The sequence below is a fragment of the Trichechus manatus genome, unplaced genomic scaffold (genome assembly GCF_000243295.1).
Source record: "Trichechus manatus latirostris isolate Lorelei unplaced genomic scaffold, TriManLat1.0 scaffold00357, whole genome shotgun sequence".
NCBI classification, from domain to species: Eukaryota; Metazoa; Chordata; class Mammalia; order Sirenia; family Trichechidae; genus Trichechus; species Trichechus manatus.
The window spans coordinates 511,408-528,471 of NW_004444293.1; the positions used below are offsets into that span (position 1 = coordinate 511,408).

Sequence of the window (17,064 nt, forward strand, 5' to 3'; positions counted from 1 at the left end):
TGATTTCTAACCCGATATTTCAAAAAAAATTTACCTTCTGCAGAATGAAGTAGATAATAAGTTACTTGGTTTTGTTTCCTTCAGATAATATTTGATTTGTCTTTAATCCTAAAGGACTAAAAAAAAAAAAAAAAGACGATTTGCATTTGAGTTACATATCTCCAAACGACTGTTCTGAGATTGGTTCTATTCCTGACCTCGAAAGCCAAATAAGTTCAATTGAACATTCACATACCTAGTGGTTAAGCACAATTTTAGCTTGAAACACGTTACTAGCCACTCTTTCTAGAATAAACAGTTACAGATTATGGATGTGCTAAAGAGCAGATCAAGTGCGATGCACCCTAATAGGCTGATGAAGACTTACCCAAAAGGCCCAGATCTCCTGATTACCATGCTCAGGTAACTGGCTGTTCTTGACGTCTGCTGAAATGAATTGATTCTACCTGAATTTCTGTTTGTTTCCCCTATATACTCAGCTAAACTGAAAAGGAACAAAAAGTCAAACTTTTGGGTGTATGTCTGTAAGTACAAACAAAACAATGACTATTTTGTGTATTTAAAACTTTCTACAGTGCTGAAAATTGTGGTTTGAATATTCTTCTCTCCTTTGCTGAAATTTCTGACTAAATTGTAGTACACTAAGTATCTAAGTTAAAGGACTTGGTAGTATTTAATAGCTGCCCCGTGACATCAACTTTATTATTTTGTGATAATTTTGTTTGCTCTTTGTGTAACCACATCTGTGAAGAACCTCCTAACATTGCCAGCACTGAAGGTTAGACTGAGACTGGATGAAAAAAGAAAAAGACCAAAAAAATTTCTCTACTTTCTAGGTGAATAGTCCATATGGTAGATACTAGAATTTTATATACGTCACATATTTGGATCATATCAATACCCAGATACTTCCTGTTATGAATATTCTTTTACTCTCCACATAGTCTTTAAATATCTGTGTGTGTAAAGAATGTGTATATATGTGTGTGTATTTCAGTGGGTGGTTAAGTGAATGCAATTTCTTTCAGAATATTGTCCTTCTTGCACTAAGTTATAGGAAAGTCAAACTTGACTGTGTAGAGAGCTTAAATATTAGTGATCATTTCTTCTTAAATTTCCTCTTCAAATCTGCATAGAACAGATTGTCATAGAAAGAATTTCTGATGATAAGACTTTAATGATTTTTGCAATGCCTATCAAATTCTCAGTGTTTGCAGAAAGAATGTTTGGGATGTATAAATTCTGATAAGAAACATCTTGGATAAAAGCACTGTCATACCCATTCAAATTTCATCTAATTTAGCAACCACCATTTTGCACAGGTTCTGACGGTAGAATATTATTTTATTAGAAAGAAGTAGATTGATTTCAAAGTTATATTTTATTTAGGTCTACAAATGTCAACTAAGGCTTACAAAATGTGCTGAGTGACATCAGTGACATTTGATTTCATAACTGATTATTTGTAGCCAATGAACGCTTATAGTTGATGTGCAAACCCTTGGCTCACTAAACTCTAAGAAAACTTTATTCTAACACTGATAATCTGGAGTTTTAAAACTAAGGTATTGAGTGTTTAATGACTTCAGACCATTTCAAAGCGTTTATATGTTGACATTGTTTTCTTGATTCAAAGTAGTAGAATAAAGAATATGAGACCTAATCAATACTAAAAATAATAATGTAGTTGGCCAGTTTCAGAGTTCATATAAAAAATAATATTTGGTAGTATTTGAGTGTTTTCGTTAACAAAATTTTAAACTAAATAAACATGGAAACAGTATTTCCTGACTACCATGGCTTCATTTTTGCCTTCATATTTTGATTTAATGTCAGGTGCTTAGAAGCAAGCCATTATCATTATAATATATAATTAAAAATAGATGGATCTGTAGTGCTTTGTCCTACAAAATCAAAAAAATATTTTAGTACTCAGAACCATGCCAAAGACCTTGACTTCGAAATAAATAAGTATACATGCATTTTCGTCTTCAAAACTCTGATCTGTAAAGTTGCCAGGTAAAATTTTTTAAAAAATGACAATGGATAATTTATAAGTAATCAAAATCCAAAAGCCTAATAGACTTCCAGAACCTGGGCTTTCTGGTCCTATTTGAATAGGAGAATCAAAACACCAGAATCCACAGTAGGTCTCCAGTGGTTTACCTTCGAGGGTGAATGTAGACTGGCATTAGCATAATCAGTGTATGTGTATCCAGAGATTATTTCCCAAAACCCCTGAAAGTCTCTTTAGACTTAGCTTTACACCAGAGTGTACATCATTATGATATGAAAAATGATAAAGCAATATTTGGAAAGCTAAAATGTTGCAAAAGTTTAAATTGCATTTTATTCCTCAGGTTTAAAACACAAACTGAGAATTATTCAAATCAAACTCACCTACTTCCCATACCTCATAACTGTGATATGATAGCACAGGGCAGTTGCAAACAGGGGCAACATTCAAAATTTTGCAAACAGGTAGAGTCAGAAAGAAAATGTCTTATAACTTTTGGGAATACCAGATTATGATAAGCTAAGAGAAAAGGGGAAAAAAAATTCCTCTAAATTATTCTTACTTTATAGGTTTTAAAATTGCAATTTATCTGAAATACATAGTTGTGGTCACTTTGGGGAAATAAGACCAGAGCGCTATGAATTCTTATTTCAAGTCCAACAGCAACAACAATGAAAATATTATCTAAAACAATTTTGAAAAAAACAAAACAAGAAATTTGAAGAAAATTAGCTTGCTTAGAAAAATGTTAAAATAAGTATACTTCGTTTTACATATTTAGACTGAGCAGTAGCTTCACTGTTGAAGTTTCATGGATAATATATTTTGTGCAAAATGTATTTAAATATATATTTTTAAGCCAATAGAATTAGAAAATTAGTGTCTGCCAACCTTATATAACAGAGCACTTGGCAGTTGGCAAAGCATTTTTACAGATGCTCGTTTTATCCTCACAACAACCCTGTGAGGTAGGCAGGGAAGGCATTCTCATTTCTATCTTGCAGTTTTGAACCGAAAAACTCAGAGATTCAGGGATATGTTCAAGGCTAACAAATATGTAACTCCTATTTTCTTGCTCCTTGTCCTACATATTTTCTCAAATGCATAAGAGAAAATGAGTAAGTTAGACAGGAAAGCCCGAACCTGTGTTAAAAAGAAAAAAAAGTGCCATCAAGGCAATTTCAACTCATGGCGAACCTATGTGTCTCAGAGTAGAACTGCACTCCATAGAGTAGTCAATGGCTGTGATCTTTCGGAAGTAGATCACCAGGTCTTTCTTCCACGGTGCCTCTGGGTGGATTTGAACTGCCAACGTTTGGTTAGTAGCTCAGCACCCAGAGATTTTATGAGTATATAAAGTGTATGCAAACTAGAAGATAGCCTCTTAGACTACATAGTTTTTGTGTTAAGTACATATTTATGATGACTGCCCATGATATCAATAAGCAAATTAGGCTTAACTATAAACCAGTCAGCGAATTTATGACAGCTAGTTCCAGATACAGGAATGATCAAAATTTCTGATTGAAATCTACTAAAAGCAATGAGATAAAAGAGTTCCCCACTGTTTCGTACAGGAGAGTATTTGTAGCTATTTTTAAGATTAAATCTTTCCCTGACATAGCAGCTTCTCTGAGTATGTCTTAAACTATTCATTCTATCCGTTTAAAAAAGCAGAGCTCTCCTGTTGAAATAAAAAGGGGTGAGGTGGGACAGAGAGAGCAGTCTAGTGCACAAGTAGTGCACAGAAGTTGCATACATTACAGTGCAGGCAGCAAATCCCCATGCTCCATCCATTTTGTGTGGAGAAAAGAAGTGGGGAGGGCAAAGGGAAATTGTACATACAAGCCCATGACGGAGTGGCCTGGTATACTGGGGACACCTCATGGGATTTAAACACAAGACGCGGTATATAAGATCTATCACAATAACAGAGCGTGGGTCTTAAGAGTCTACCCAGAAAAGTGGAAAGAGAGGTTTCATTTTGCAGTCTGCCACCCCTGGAAATCATAGACATCAGAGATTATAAGCCGATTGGTTTAGTTTTGTTTTGAAAAATAATCGCAAAATATTGAAACGAATGTCATTGTTTGGCTTAATTCAGGTATTCATAATTAAACAGTACCACAGACTTTATTGAGCAATTGAAAATATACACAAGAAACAATAGCATTTTTTTTCTCTTTACTCTCTTTTTTTTAAATTTGACTTTCTTCCAATTTAAATCACTCAGTTTCAATCATGAGAAGGGCACTTGTTTCTATGGTAGCGGTGTACAGCTTGCTCAGTTCCAAGTACTATTCCCACACTTCTTCCTTGCCATTGCTGAGGCTGTATCTCCACATGTTCAGGAAGCAAATTCTACATGATTTCAGGAATCGACCCCCTAAGTTGTTCTTTCAGATTCTATTTCTCCATAGAGTTCGGCTAACTTTTTAAACTCAGGACCCCAGTCTCCAAGGTAGTGATAATCCTGGTCTGATTGCGTCATTGCTGAATCTAGCGAGCTGATAGACCCAGCTTCTGATCTCTGGCCCTCATAAGCATAGGTCTGAAGAGAGTCATAAGGAGGGACGCTGGGGTCTAGGTCTGCTTCTGCCAGTCTTTGCTTAATAAATTCCTGAACATCTATACTTTCCAGGGTGGACAATGTCTGGTGCCTGGGAGTGAGTTTCACTTCAGGTCTGATGTCTCGTCGGTACTTAAGCTCCTCAGCAGCGGATGGATTCCTCAAGGCTGTGATGTCAAAGGCCTCAGTGTCTTCTTCTCCGCCCCCCTCGTCATCATAGGTGACCACGTTCTCCCGCACATCCTCCTCTGAAATGATCAAGTGTTCTTTTTTGCTGCGCCTCAGGGTAATAAAAAGTACTACGATTGCTGAGGAAAAATGGACAGAGGATGAAGAGTTAGAAAGGAAATTTTTGGATAGTTGACATCAGCTAATTCTCAATCTCTGTTATCAACCACTTTCTAGAATTAGTTAGTATTGTAATGCACTCTTGATCACAGCATTCTCTGTATCCCAATTCAAGGCATTTTAATGCCTCAGATTATATAGATACATATAATTACCTCTACAAAACATTTTAAATCACTGATTTTCTGTAGAAAGCAATTAACATTCTCATTAGCCATTCTTATGAATTCAGTATTGTTGACTCAGATTGCACTGCAATAGTTTGGTGTTTAAAGTGAAGAGAATAGAAAATGATATGTATTTTGATTAGAGAAATAATGGATTATATGGATTATCTGTGGGTATTTAATCCTTCTATGTAGCTTCACTAGAGGCAGGATATTTTCAGTTTCTGTGAACTAAAAATGCAGGGAGTTTGTACCAGAAACCCTTTACTGTTTGATATTTTGTAAGAAATCAAGGCTGGGATTTTCACATAATTGACTTTTTTTCTCCATTATCCTTTGGAATTACAATGCATTAATCATTGCATTTACCTCTCTAGCTGCAGTGGAATGTTACTTTATTTGTATACAACTTATGTTTTATAGGAATTTATCAATTTCCAAAATGTTCTTCACTTAACTACTTAAGCCTCACAGCAGAACTGTGATTTTATCCTATTTTTCAAATAAAGAAACAGACTAAGGGAAGCTTACATAAATGACTGTTTCAAGACTAAGGTCATACAGATGACAGGTGGAAATGCTGGGACCTCAGTATATGATTTATCACACCAAAGTCAATGATATTATACCACCATATTCTGCTTTATTATTCAGAAACAGAGACGAGGAACTCATTGACCAGTTGGGTATGTGGCTTAGGGTAGATCTTGCCAAATACAATGTTACAACCACTGGATAAAGTGATAAAAATGGATATTGGGCACCTTGCTTTGACCATTTCCAGTATCTCCATATCTTCATATTTGATTATTTTTAACCATTACTAAAAGGAAATTATTATGTCATTTCAACTTTGTTTTAAATTGTGTCATTGGGCCTTAGAGTCTTTGCTTCAACTCTACAGAATTTTATTCTTGTTCACATGATGTTCTAGGTTTTATGACAATAGTTATGACGTTCATTAATGCTTTAAAATTTTTATAATATAATAATCAAAGAAGCACATAGGCATGCAATATTTGAAAATATATATTACACATTGAATATATATTTAACTAAAACAGGACTTCTTTGAATATATATGTATACACACACACACATATAAACACACACACCCACAGAGTTGTCATCGAGTTGATTACAACTCATAGAGTGGGACTGTGCTCCATAGGGTTTTCAATGACTGATTTTTTGGAAGTAGTTTGTCAGACCTATCTTCCCAGGTGCCTCTGAGTGGACTCCAGCTGCCAAAATTTTGATTAACAGCCAAGCACATTAAACATTTGCGCCATCCAGGGATATCCATATATATAACAACTGTATTTCCTACGTAATATTTGCAGATATATATCTCCCAAATATTGCATATGTGTGTGTGTATATTAATTTACCTGAAATTCACATTTAGCTGGGTGTTCTGTATTTTATGTGGCAAACATATGTAAACTTTAACAAATGATTGCAAAGCAAACAAACACCAGGTTATCTATCCTTTGACAAAGAAAATAACTTATCTGGCACCCTAGAAACTACCCTGCTACTCTTTACCTCTACAAAAATAACCTATTCTAATTTATACAGTTATTATTTCCTTACTTCTCTTTATTGCTTAATCACATTTTCATTTATATCCTCAAACAATATAGATTAATTTGGCCATTTTGAAGTAGATACAAAATGTAATGTACTTTTAAAAGTTGAAAATATGAACAATAGATTTTTATTCAGTAGGGCAAAAAGTAATTATGAGAGAGAGGTCAACTATGTGTGGAAAGGGATAGTCACAGTGTACTCACTTAGAGGGATCTCATTTTCCAGAGGAAAAGCAAGTTGGAACCTGTGTGAATATATATATACACATACATACATATGTATAATATATACACCCTCTCCTCACTTATTGCATGGTTAAGTTCCAAACATCAGGTCATTATATGAAATATATGCAAAAATGGAGAATGACCATATCATATCACAAATTGGAGGATGACTACATCATTACATAACTGCCAAGTCATCATTATATATCTGCCAAGTTACATCATTACACAATTGCCAAGCTACACCATTACATAACTGGCAAGTTATATCAATATGAACTTCTAAACCATTGAGAATCATGACCCAGCCAAGGTGACACATAACCTTAACCATCAAAGCCAGCGTTAGTCTCATCTCACACCTCAGCATTTGTTACTGCCAGATGTACATTATTAATGCACAAAATAGTACGATATTAGATTTTTTACTATTGTAAATGCAAAACGTCGGATAACAAGATAGTCAGTGGGAAGGTGTAGAGAGAAAGATGATCAGAGAATAAACAGGGAAAGCATGGAATCGAAGGATATTGACAAGGTAATGGTAAAATGTAATGGGGGAGATAATGGCAGAACTGGAGAAACATCAAATCACTGTGCTTGGAATGGAGTGATATAGTGAGCTGAAAATGAGAATGAAATATTTATGCTACATGTGGCCATACTACAAAAATATTGTGTTATAGAATAAAAGAGTTTCCTGTACATACATGTTGCTTATCTTTAAAGACATTACTAATTCAACACTTTTTGGGAGGAAAGGACTTGGGAAAAAAAAGGCTTTTGCAGAATGCAATAATATACATTTAATACTTTGCTATTTATTTTAGTGGAAAGCCAGTATGATGGTGTTGTTGTTGTTAGGTGTTATTGATTTAGCTCTGACTCATAGCAAACCTACAAACAACAGAACGAAACATTGTCCAGTCCTGTGGCATCCTCACAATTGCTGCTATGCTTGAGTCCATCACTGTAGCCACTGTGTCAATCACCTCATTGAGGGACTTTCTCATTTTCCCTGACTGTCTACTTTATCAAGCATGATGTCCCTCTCCAGGGACTGGTCCCTTCTGATCTCATGTCTAAAATACATGAGATGAAGTCTTGCCATCCTTCTTTCTAAGGAGCATTCTGGCTATACTTCCAACACAGATTTGTTCATTTTTTTGACAGTCCATGGTACATTAAATAATTTATTTTGGGGTCTATCCTATATGGGGTTCATTGTGCTTCTTGGATGGTCAGCTTTTCATCTTTCATGATATTAAGGAAGTTTTCTGTCAGCAATTCTTCAATGACCCTCTCTGTGTTTTCTGTTTTATCCCCCTGTTCTGGAATTCTGATCACTCAAAAATTTTTGCTTTGATTATATCCCACATCATTCTCAGGGTTTCTTCATTTTTCTTTGTTCTTTTTTTCTGATTTTTCCTTGTTCTTTTTTTCTGATTTTTCCTCAAACAAAGATGTATCCAAGTGTTTGTCTTCAATTTCACTGATCTTGTCTTCCTTCCATCATTTCAAACCTGCTCTTCCAACTTTCTATGACACTGTCCACTGAAATCTTGTTGTTTATCTTTTGGATTTCTAATTGTTGTTTTTGTATGATTTCTAGCTGTGAATTTATTTTGAAATTTTGTTCCTGTATCATTTTTCTGAATTATTCCATTGTTTTGTCTGTCTTTTCCATGACTCTGTCTGCCTTTTCCATGATTTTGTCTATTTTTTCTTCATTTTTGTCTGCTTTTTCCTTCAACTCTTGGATAACTCTGAATATTAGAGATTTGAATTCCTTATCAGGTAGTTCCAGTGCCTTTTCTTCTAGTGGAAGATCATCTGGTGTTTTATGTTGGACGTCTATGGAACCATCCTGTCCTGTTTTTTTTTTTGTTGTTGTTGTTGTTGTTTTTTGATATTGTCTGCTGTCTTCAGGACATTCAGTAGTTATGTTCTTCATTTATTGATTGTAGATTTGTCTGTTTCACCCTGCTTTTTTGTTTTATTTGGTTATGTCTAAGCAGGCGGTCTGTGCACTCTTTGTTGTTTGCTCATCTGTGGGCATAACACTTCTTACCACCTTGTCCAATGGGCAGGGTCAGTCACTCAGATATATGCAGCAGGGCAGGTCCAGTGGGTGCTCTGTCTCCTGGTGGGAGCTCTATGAAGCTGCTTTCCCATATTCCCTATTCGCCGATCTCTGACAAGAGCGCAAGATGGCAGATCCATGCTGCATTAGCTGATAGGGGACCTCCAGTCTGTATCTCTCCTCACTCTCTGTTCTCTGTCAGTTTCTTATTTGATTTGGTGCTTGGTTGAGTTCTTTATCTCTTCATTTGATGCTTAGGGTTCCAGGATTGACGTCTGTCTCTGTTTTACTTAGTTGTTTGGGTCTTTGCTTTGGAGGGACAGTGTGGTGCTTCTGTCTATAGTGACAATGTTGGCTCCACCTCTCACTGTTCAACACTTTAAAGAGATCTTCTGCAGTAGATTTGCCCAATGCAAGGTGTACAGATCTCTAATTCAAAGCTTCAAAAAGCAAGGAACTCACTTCATTTTCAGAGGTTTAGATTTTCCAAAATTTTCTTCTTTCAAGTTATTTCCCCTTATGTTGAAATGGTTGGTGGCTTATGTCAAGGGAATTTATGGGCATATATAACAGGGAGGAAGTGATCAATACTATTGTAGAGGCATGGAGGTAATTTATATCCTTCATCAATGTTAGTGTATTGTTTCAATCCTCATATGCACTCCATATTTGCTTAATGTGATATAAGGGCTAATTCAGAGTTTATTAATATGATAGCTTATATCTCCTTGTTCCTCCAAAATTAAGAAAATATGCTTGATATATACTGATGCAAAATATACATACTAATAAAGTTTGACATTTGAGGGCTTATCCCTATATCTTTCCCAGGTGTACATAGTTACTTGCCTGTAACCAGTGATTCATAGATTTGTTACATACCTATTTCACAAAAGGATGGCCATATAATGAGACATACAATATGAGACATTTTTAAGGGTGAAAGTGAAAGTTGTTTATAATTACACCAAGGCATCAAGGCAAACCTGAATATATGATCCGTCTAGTTAAAGGCAAATTCAAATCAAGTGAGAGAAGAAGAGTTATACATAACTGACATGGTGCTTCTAATGAAATGCTTTTCATTCATGTTGGCTCCAGGTGTTTCTGGAACATATGGCACACGGTATATAATTTTCTTGTGGAGGAACTAAAGAATAGTCTCTGTGAAAGTGTTAATGTAGCATTATGTTAAGTGAATTCTCATAAGCATTGCCTTCCTAGGAATATAATTTAAAAAAAAATTAAAACACTTAATGGTTATTAATGACACCAAACACATAAAAAAGCTGTTTCTATTTTACTTGTCAACATGTGGTAAGACTAAGACAGACTAGGAAGAAGAAACTGAGAGTCTACTTCTGAAAAATTGGCTAGTGAAAACCTTAGGAATAGCAGTGAAAGACAAATTGAAGAGGACTGGCATCGTGTTCATCATCAAAAAGAACATTGTAAGATTGATCCTGAAGTACAATGCTGTCAGTGATGGGATAATATCCATATGCCTTCAAGGAAGACCAGTTAATAAGACTATTATCCAAATCTACGCAGCAACCGCTAAGGCCAAAGATGAAGAAATTGAAGATTTTTAGCAACTTTTGCAGTCTGAAATTGATCAAACGTTCAGTCAAGATACATTGATAATCACTGACGATTGGAATGTGACTGTTGGAAACAAAGAAAGATTGGTAGTTGGAAATTATGGCCTTGGTGACAGAAATGACACTGGAGAAGACATAATAGAATTTCACAAGATCAACGACTTCTTCACAGCAGATACCTTTTTTCAACAACACAAATGGCAATTATACATGTGGACCTCACCAGATGGACTATACAGGAATCAAATCAACTACATCTGTGGAAAGAGATGATGGAAACACTCAATATCATTAGTCAGAAGAAAGCCAAGGGCCAAACAGGTAACAGACAACAATTGCTCATATGTAAGTTCAAGTTGAAGATGAAGAAAAATAGAACATGTTTATGAGAAACAAAGTATGTCCTTGAGTATATCCCACCTGAGTTTAGAGACATCTCAAGAACAGATTTGATGCACTGAACATTAATGATCGAAGACCAGACAGGTTGTAGAAAAACATCAAGGACATCACATATGAAGAAAGCAAGAGGTCATTAAAAAGACAGGAAAGAAAGAAAAGACCAAAACGGATGCCAGAAGAGACGCTGAAACTTATTCTTGAACATAGAGTAGCTAAAGAGAAAAGAAGAAATGATGAGGTAAAAGAGATTAACAGAAGATTTTGAAGGGCAGCTAGAGAAGACAAAGTATAATGAAATGTGCAAAGACCTGGAGATAGAAAACCAAGAGGGAAGAACATGCTCAGCTTTTCTCAAGCTGAAAGTACTGAAGAAAAAATTCAAGCCTCAAGTTGCAATAGTGAAGAATTTTACAGAGAAAATATTATATGATGCAGGAAGCATCAAAAGACGATGGAAAGAATACACAAAGTCACTGTACCAAAAAGAACCAGTTGACGTTCAACCATTTCAGGAGGTAGCATATGATCAAGAAGCAGTGGTATTGAAGGAAGAGGTCCAAGCTGCACTGAAGGCACTGGCGAAAAACTAGGCTTCAGGAATTGACAGAACACCAACTGAGATGTTTCAACAAACAGATGCAGTACTGGAAGTGTTCACTCATCTATGCCAAGAAATTTGGGAGATAGTGACTTGGCCAACTGACTGGAAAATATCCATATATGTACCCGTTCCAAAGAAATGTGATCCAACAGAATGTGGAAACTATTGAACAATATCATTAATATCACATGCAAATAAAATTATGCTGAAGATCATTCAAAAGTAGCTGCAGCTGAATATCGACAGGGAACGGCCAGAAATTCAAGCCAGATTCAGAAGAGGACTCAGAAGAAAAGATATTGCTGATGTCAGATGGATCCTGGCTGAAAGCAGAGAATACCAGAAAGATGTTTACCTGTGTTTTATTGACTATGCAAAGGCATTCCACTGTGTGGATCATAAGAAATTATGGATAACATTGTGAAGATTGGGAATTCCAGAACACCTAATTGTGCTTATTAGGAACCTGAAATTAGACCAAGAAGCAGGCATTTGAAGAGAACAAGGTGATAATGCATGATTTAAAGTCAAGAAAGGTGTGTGTCAGGACTGTATCCTTTCACCATACTTTTTCAATGTGTATGTTGAGCAAATAATTCAAAAAGCATGATCATATGAAGAAGAATGTGGCATCAGGATTGGAGACTGGAGGAAGACTCATTAACAACCTGCATTATGCAGATGACACAACCTTGCTTGCTCAAAGTGAAGAGGACTCGAAGCACCTACTGATGAAAATCAAAGACCACAGCCTTCAGTATGGATTACACTTCAACATAAAAAAAGAAAAAAATCCTCACAACTGGACCAATAAACAACATCATGATAAAAGGAGAAAAGATTGAAGTTGTGAAGGATTTCATTTTACTTGGATCCATAATCAACACCCATGGAAGCAGCAGTCAAGAAATCAAAGGACACATTGCATTTGGCAAATCTGCTGCAAAAGACTTCTTTAAAGTGTTAAAAAGCAATGATGTGACTTTAAGGATTAAGGTGCACCTGACCCAAACCATGGTGTTTTCAATCGTCTCTTATACATGTGAAAGCTGGACAATGAGCAAGGAAGACAAAAGAAGACATGATGCCCTTGAATTATGGTGCTGGCAAAGAATTTTGAATACACCATAGACTGATGGAAGAACTAACAAATCTGTCTTGGAAAAAGTACAGCCAGGATACTCCTTAGAAGCAAGGATGACAAGACTGTGTCTCACGTACTTTGGACATGTTATCAGGAGGGACCACTCCCTGGAGAAGGACATCATGCTTGGTAAAGTAGAGGGTCAGAGAAAGAGAGGAAGAGCCTCGATGAGATGGACTGACAGTGGCTGCAACAATGGGCTCAAGCTTAGCAAGGATTGTGAGGATGGCATAGGACCGGGTAGTGTTTCATTTTGTCTTACATAGTGTTGCTCTGAGTCAGAACCAACTCAATGACACCTAACAACAACATTTTACTTGAGAATATTTTTTTAAATATTTGAAAACCAAACTAAACATTTCATAAAAATCCCAAGACAAAAGCATATTTTAAGAAAATATGGAAAGATAATAATTATAAACAAGAATGAATTATTTGTTTAAAAACTGGCAGTCAATTGAGTGTATTTGAATGACCTCCTCCACCCTATCAGTCTACACATATGTTACAAGATATCTCTTCTTTCAATGGCTAATCTGGCAAAATATGATATGATAGAACCATGGCATTGTAAAAGATACAGAAGATGCAGAATTAATCCTTCTTTGTTCAATATAATAAATGATTTCTTCGAGTATTTTGAAGCAGATTTTAGTTGCATATTCTGGATTGAGACTTGAGTAAACTGCAGTATTTTTGATAGGTATTTATTTTAAAAAATATTTTATTCTTGGCTGAAATTTTAAACACACTTGATGCTACTATTTTTTTAAAGAAAATTAAAATGAATTTGCATAGTTTTATTAATTTATTTCATTCATAAGGGAATTCAAATTTGGGAAAATTTATTTTGTATTTATTTCCTCATATATTTTTTGTTTGTTTTTGCATTATGTCATGTATAATCCCAGTTCTTGGAGTACTAAGGGCTCTCAGTTTGCATAATTTAAACTTTCAATACTTGCATTTGAATACTGAATTTCAACATACTCCCCAAAATATCTTTCAGAGCAGAATCCCCCCCCCCACCATATCTTTTGTGATTTCTCATACCATCATATTATGTTACTAACATCAGTGGAATTGAGATGTCCAAGTCAGGGACAATATTTTAGTTAATCCTTGCAGTTGTATCTACCACACCTGGTAGTGGTGCCTCTCACTATAACCTTAGTTTTTCAAACCAAAGTAAGACCAAATAACAAGCAGTTTGGCAGTCATCTACTCATTCATGCCAACTTCCTCTCCTATTCCATCACTCTCTTCACATCCAATCCACCCTGCTCCCCACTTATCATGAAATTTACACCCAAGAATAGGGAGTGATCCAGCTCTATCACCCAGTTCATCTGTTCATGTGGGACATGTGGAATGAAAAGATAGCTGGCAGAGGTGTGATTCACATCTTGGTTTGGTAGCTTCTTGTGCCAAGCATGATTACGGTATCCTCTGCCAACTGTCCTTGTCCCATTGGCAAGTGAAGGACTAGGGTTCGCAAAGAAATGTCAGTTTCCTAGACGAGAGAGAGGACTCCAACTGCTTCCTACTCTAACACCAAACTCTGAGTGAATAATGAATTAAAACACTCATTGTTGTCAAGTCAATTCTGACTCATTCATGGTGGCTCTATAAGCGTAGGGCAGAACTGCACTCAAGAGAGTTTTCAAGAATCTTTCCTTTTGGAAGTAGATGGCCTGGCCTGTCTTCCGAGGTGCTTCTGGATGGATTTGAACCTCCAACCTCTAGGTTATTGGTTGAGTGCTTAACTGTTTGTGCTTCCATGGGACTCCTGATTGAATAATGAAGTCCCACTCTAAATTATCTTCCATTTTCATATATAATAGATTTGAAATAAAGGTAATCTTGACAGAAAGTATCCCAATTTACATGATGTAAATCTCTCATTTATAGTTTGGCCTCTTTGTTTTTCGGGCACCATTTTCAGATAATCAATATATGCATAGAAGGGGTCTGTCCATAGTATATAATATAGAATCATATGTTACCTAAAATAAAACATTAATACAAATAACACAATTTTACAGATGGTTCTAAGGCCCTTACAGCAGAAATTTCATTTTCACAGACTAAAAATAGAGAAAAGAGACACTGAATGGGTTGCCTAAGCTCACTCAGCTAATTACTGGCAAAACTTGAGCTAGATTTATAGATGTACAGTTATTTTCACAAACTCAAAGCTGAGAGTTAAAACATTTTTAATATCAAAATATTAATTTCACAATTTGTTTAGTTGTTAGGGTTGAATGTTATTTCAAAATTACAAGTTTAAAATAAAAATTTATTACTTCTGATGCTGTTGATCTTATTTTCTTAAAGATTATCAAGTAACACATTAATTCAATATTGTTTTTTAATTACAAACAACTACATTGTTGAGTTTGTTGTCTAAATGATTTGTGATTAAAATAAATGCCTTTAGAATGCCATGGAAATATAAATTACATTATAATTAATGTGTGATAAACCTAAGCTCAAAAAATAATTGTACAACGTTTGGATAAAACTGTAAAAACACATTTGAGTTTAATAAAAACATGAAAGAATAAAGTAAACATATAAAACAGCACCTTTGGTTCATTAGTGTAGAGAGAGAGCATAAAATTTAGAAATGTTCTGTTATTTACTCCGAACAGGAAACAATATTTCCAGAAAATCAACTGAAAGGAAACATTTTTCACATGATAATATGTTGCTTTACATAATACATTTCACCAAAAGTTACTTGTATATTAAAAAGATTCAATTACTTTTTAAAATTTTCTCTTAGCATATGAAAATAGTTTTATGATAATAAACAAAACAAAAAGAAATCCAATGATTAAATGCTTCCTCACAGGGAACTATCCTTTAGAATAAACACTCTAGAAAATAACTTATTTAAAATCTCTGATTCTATTACTTTTGATTTCAGTTAAGAACCTGAGAAAGATAATTGTTTTTGTTGTTGTTGTTTTGTTTTTTCTTAATTTTTAAAGGAAAATATTAATATCTAAAGAAAATAATGTGTTTCCAGTAATCAATTAATCAATTAATTAATTAATTTAATTTCACACACTTGATTTCCCTGGCTTCCTTCTCTACCATGCTTCTACTTTATACGTCTCTACTATGCTTAAACAGTTTTTAGTAGTGCACAAAACCTCCATTTTGCTAAACGCAATTGATATTTTCTGTGCTCAATTTACTTAACCTCTCAGCAGCTTCTGACATTGTTGAATATTCTGTACCCTTTGATACACTTATTTTTCTCTTGACTACGTGATGTTATATCTTATTTCCTTCTTTCTTCTCTGACTTATTCACTCTCCTCTGCTATAAAATTGAAGTTTTCAGAGCTCAGTCCTAGTCCATCTTCTCTCTCTTTATATTCTCCTTCTTTAATAAATTCTAAAAAGTGCACTTTCGGTGTCCCTACCTCATGGAAGATAGGGGCCCACATTCAGCGAGGTATGAAGATTCTTCTTTGATTTCCTTCAACTCACTCACATATCTAATTTACCAAAGATCACTTTTGATTTCACCTAATATCTCTTGATATTATTCAGTTTTCTCAACTCCAACTCTAAGCATGCTAGTCCAAGCTGTGCCATGTCTGAACAAGACAACTGCTTTGACTTCCTGGTTGGTTTGCCTACATGTTCTCTCGCCACCGTGGGATCTGTTCTCTATTTCATTCACACGCACCTATTTTTCAGAATGCAGATTTTATAATGGAACTCTCCTGCTTAAAACCTTTCTTCACACTCCTAGAGCAAAACCTACCCTCTTTAACATGTTCCACAAAACCTCAAACTATCTCATCCCTACCTTTATATTCATCTTCCTTTTTAGCCTCAATCCACCTTGCTTTCCATTCTTTCTATGTAAGTTGTGTAGTACCCCAGTAACAAAACAAGAAACATTACTGGGAAGACTACTCCTGTCTCACCAGAATACAAAATATTTCCATCATGTATGTGCTGCACCAAGAAAGGAGCAAAAGGTAAGACTGCTAAGAGGAAGATAGAAGGGAGAGGTCACACTAGAAAAGTAAACAGGTATGCACTTTAAACTGTGCAAACTAGAAGCATCAATAGTGTTTAAATCTATTTTTCTTGTTACAAAAATCTGGATTATTTAATTTTGTTTTAAATGATAGCTCCAAAGAGTTTATAGAAATATCAGCTTCAAATGTGATTGTGATCAGATTTAGACTATCACAACAGATAATATAAAGTTAGATAATAAAATGAAATGTAATGCAAATCTCAAATTAAAAAAAAAATTGGTTTTAATTTAATAGAATTTAATT

General features: G+C 35.0%; 1 protein-coding gene across 1 annotated transcript in view; it reads right to left on the reverse strand.

Annotated features, from left to right (window-relative positions):
• Positions 1-4,403: 4,403 nt before the first annotated feature.
• LOC101342981 (cadherin-18-like) overlaps positions 4,404-17,064 on the reverse strand; it is a 179,365-nt gene continuing 166,704 nt past the window's right edge. Inside the window, exon 9 of the mRNA XM_004390939.3 lies at positions 4,404-4,894. Coding sequence (XP_004390996.3) covers positions 4,404-4,894 — 491 coding nt within the window. The remainder of the gene's footprint in view (positions 4,895-17,064) is intronic.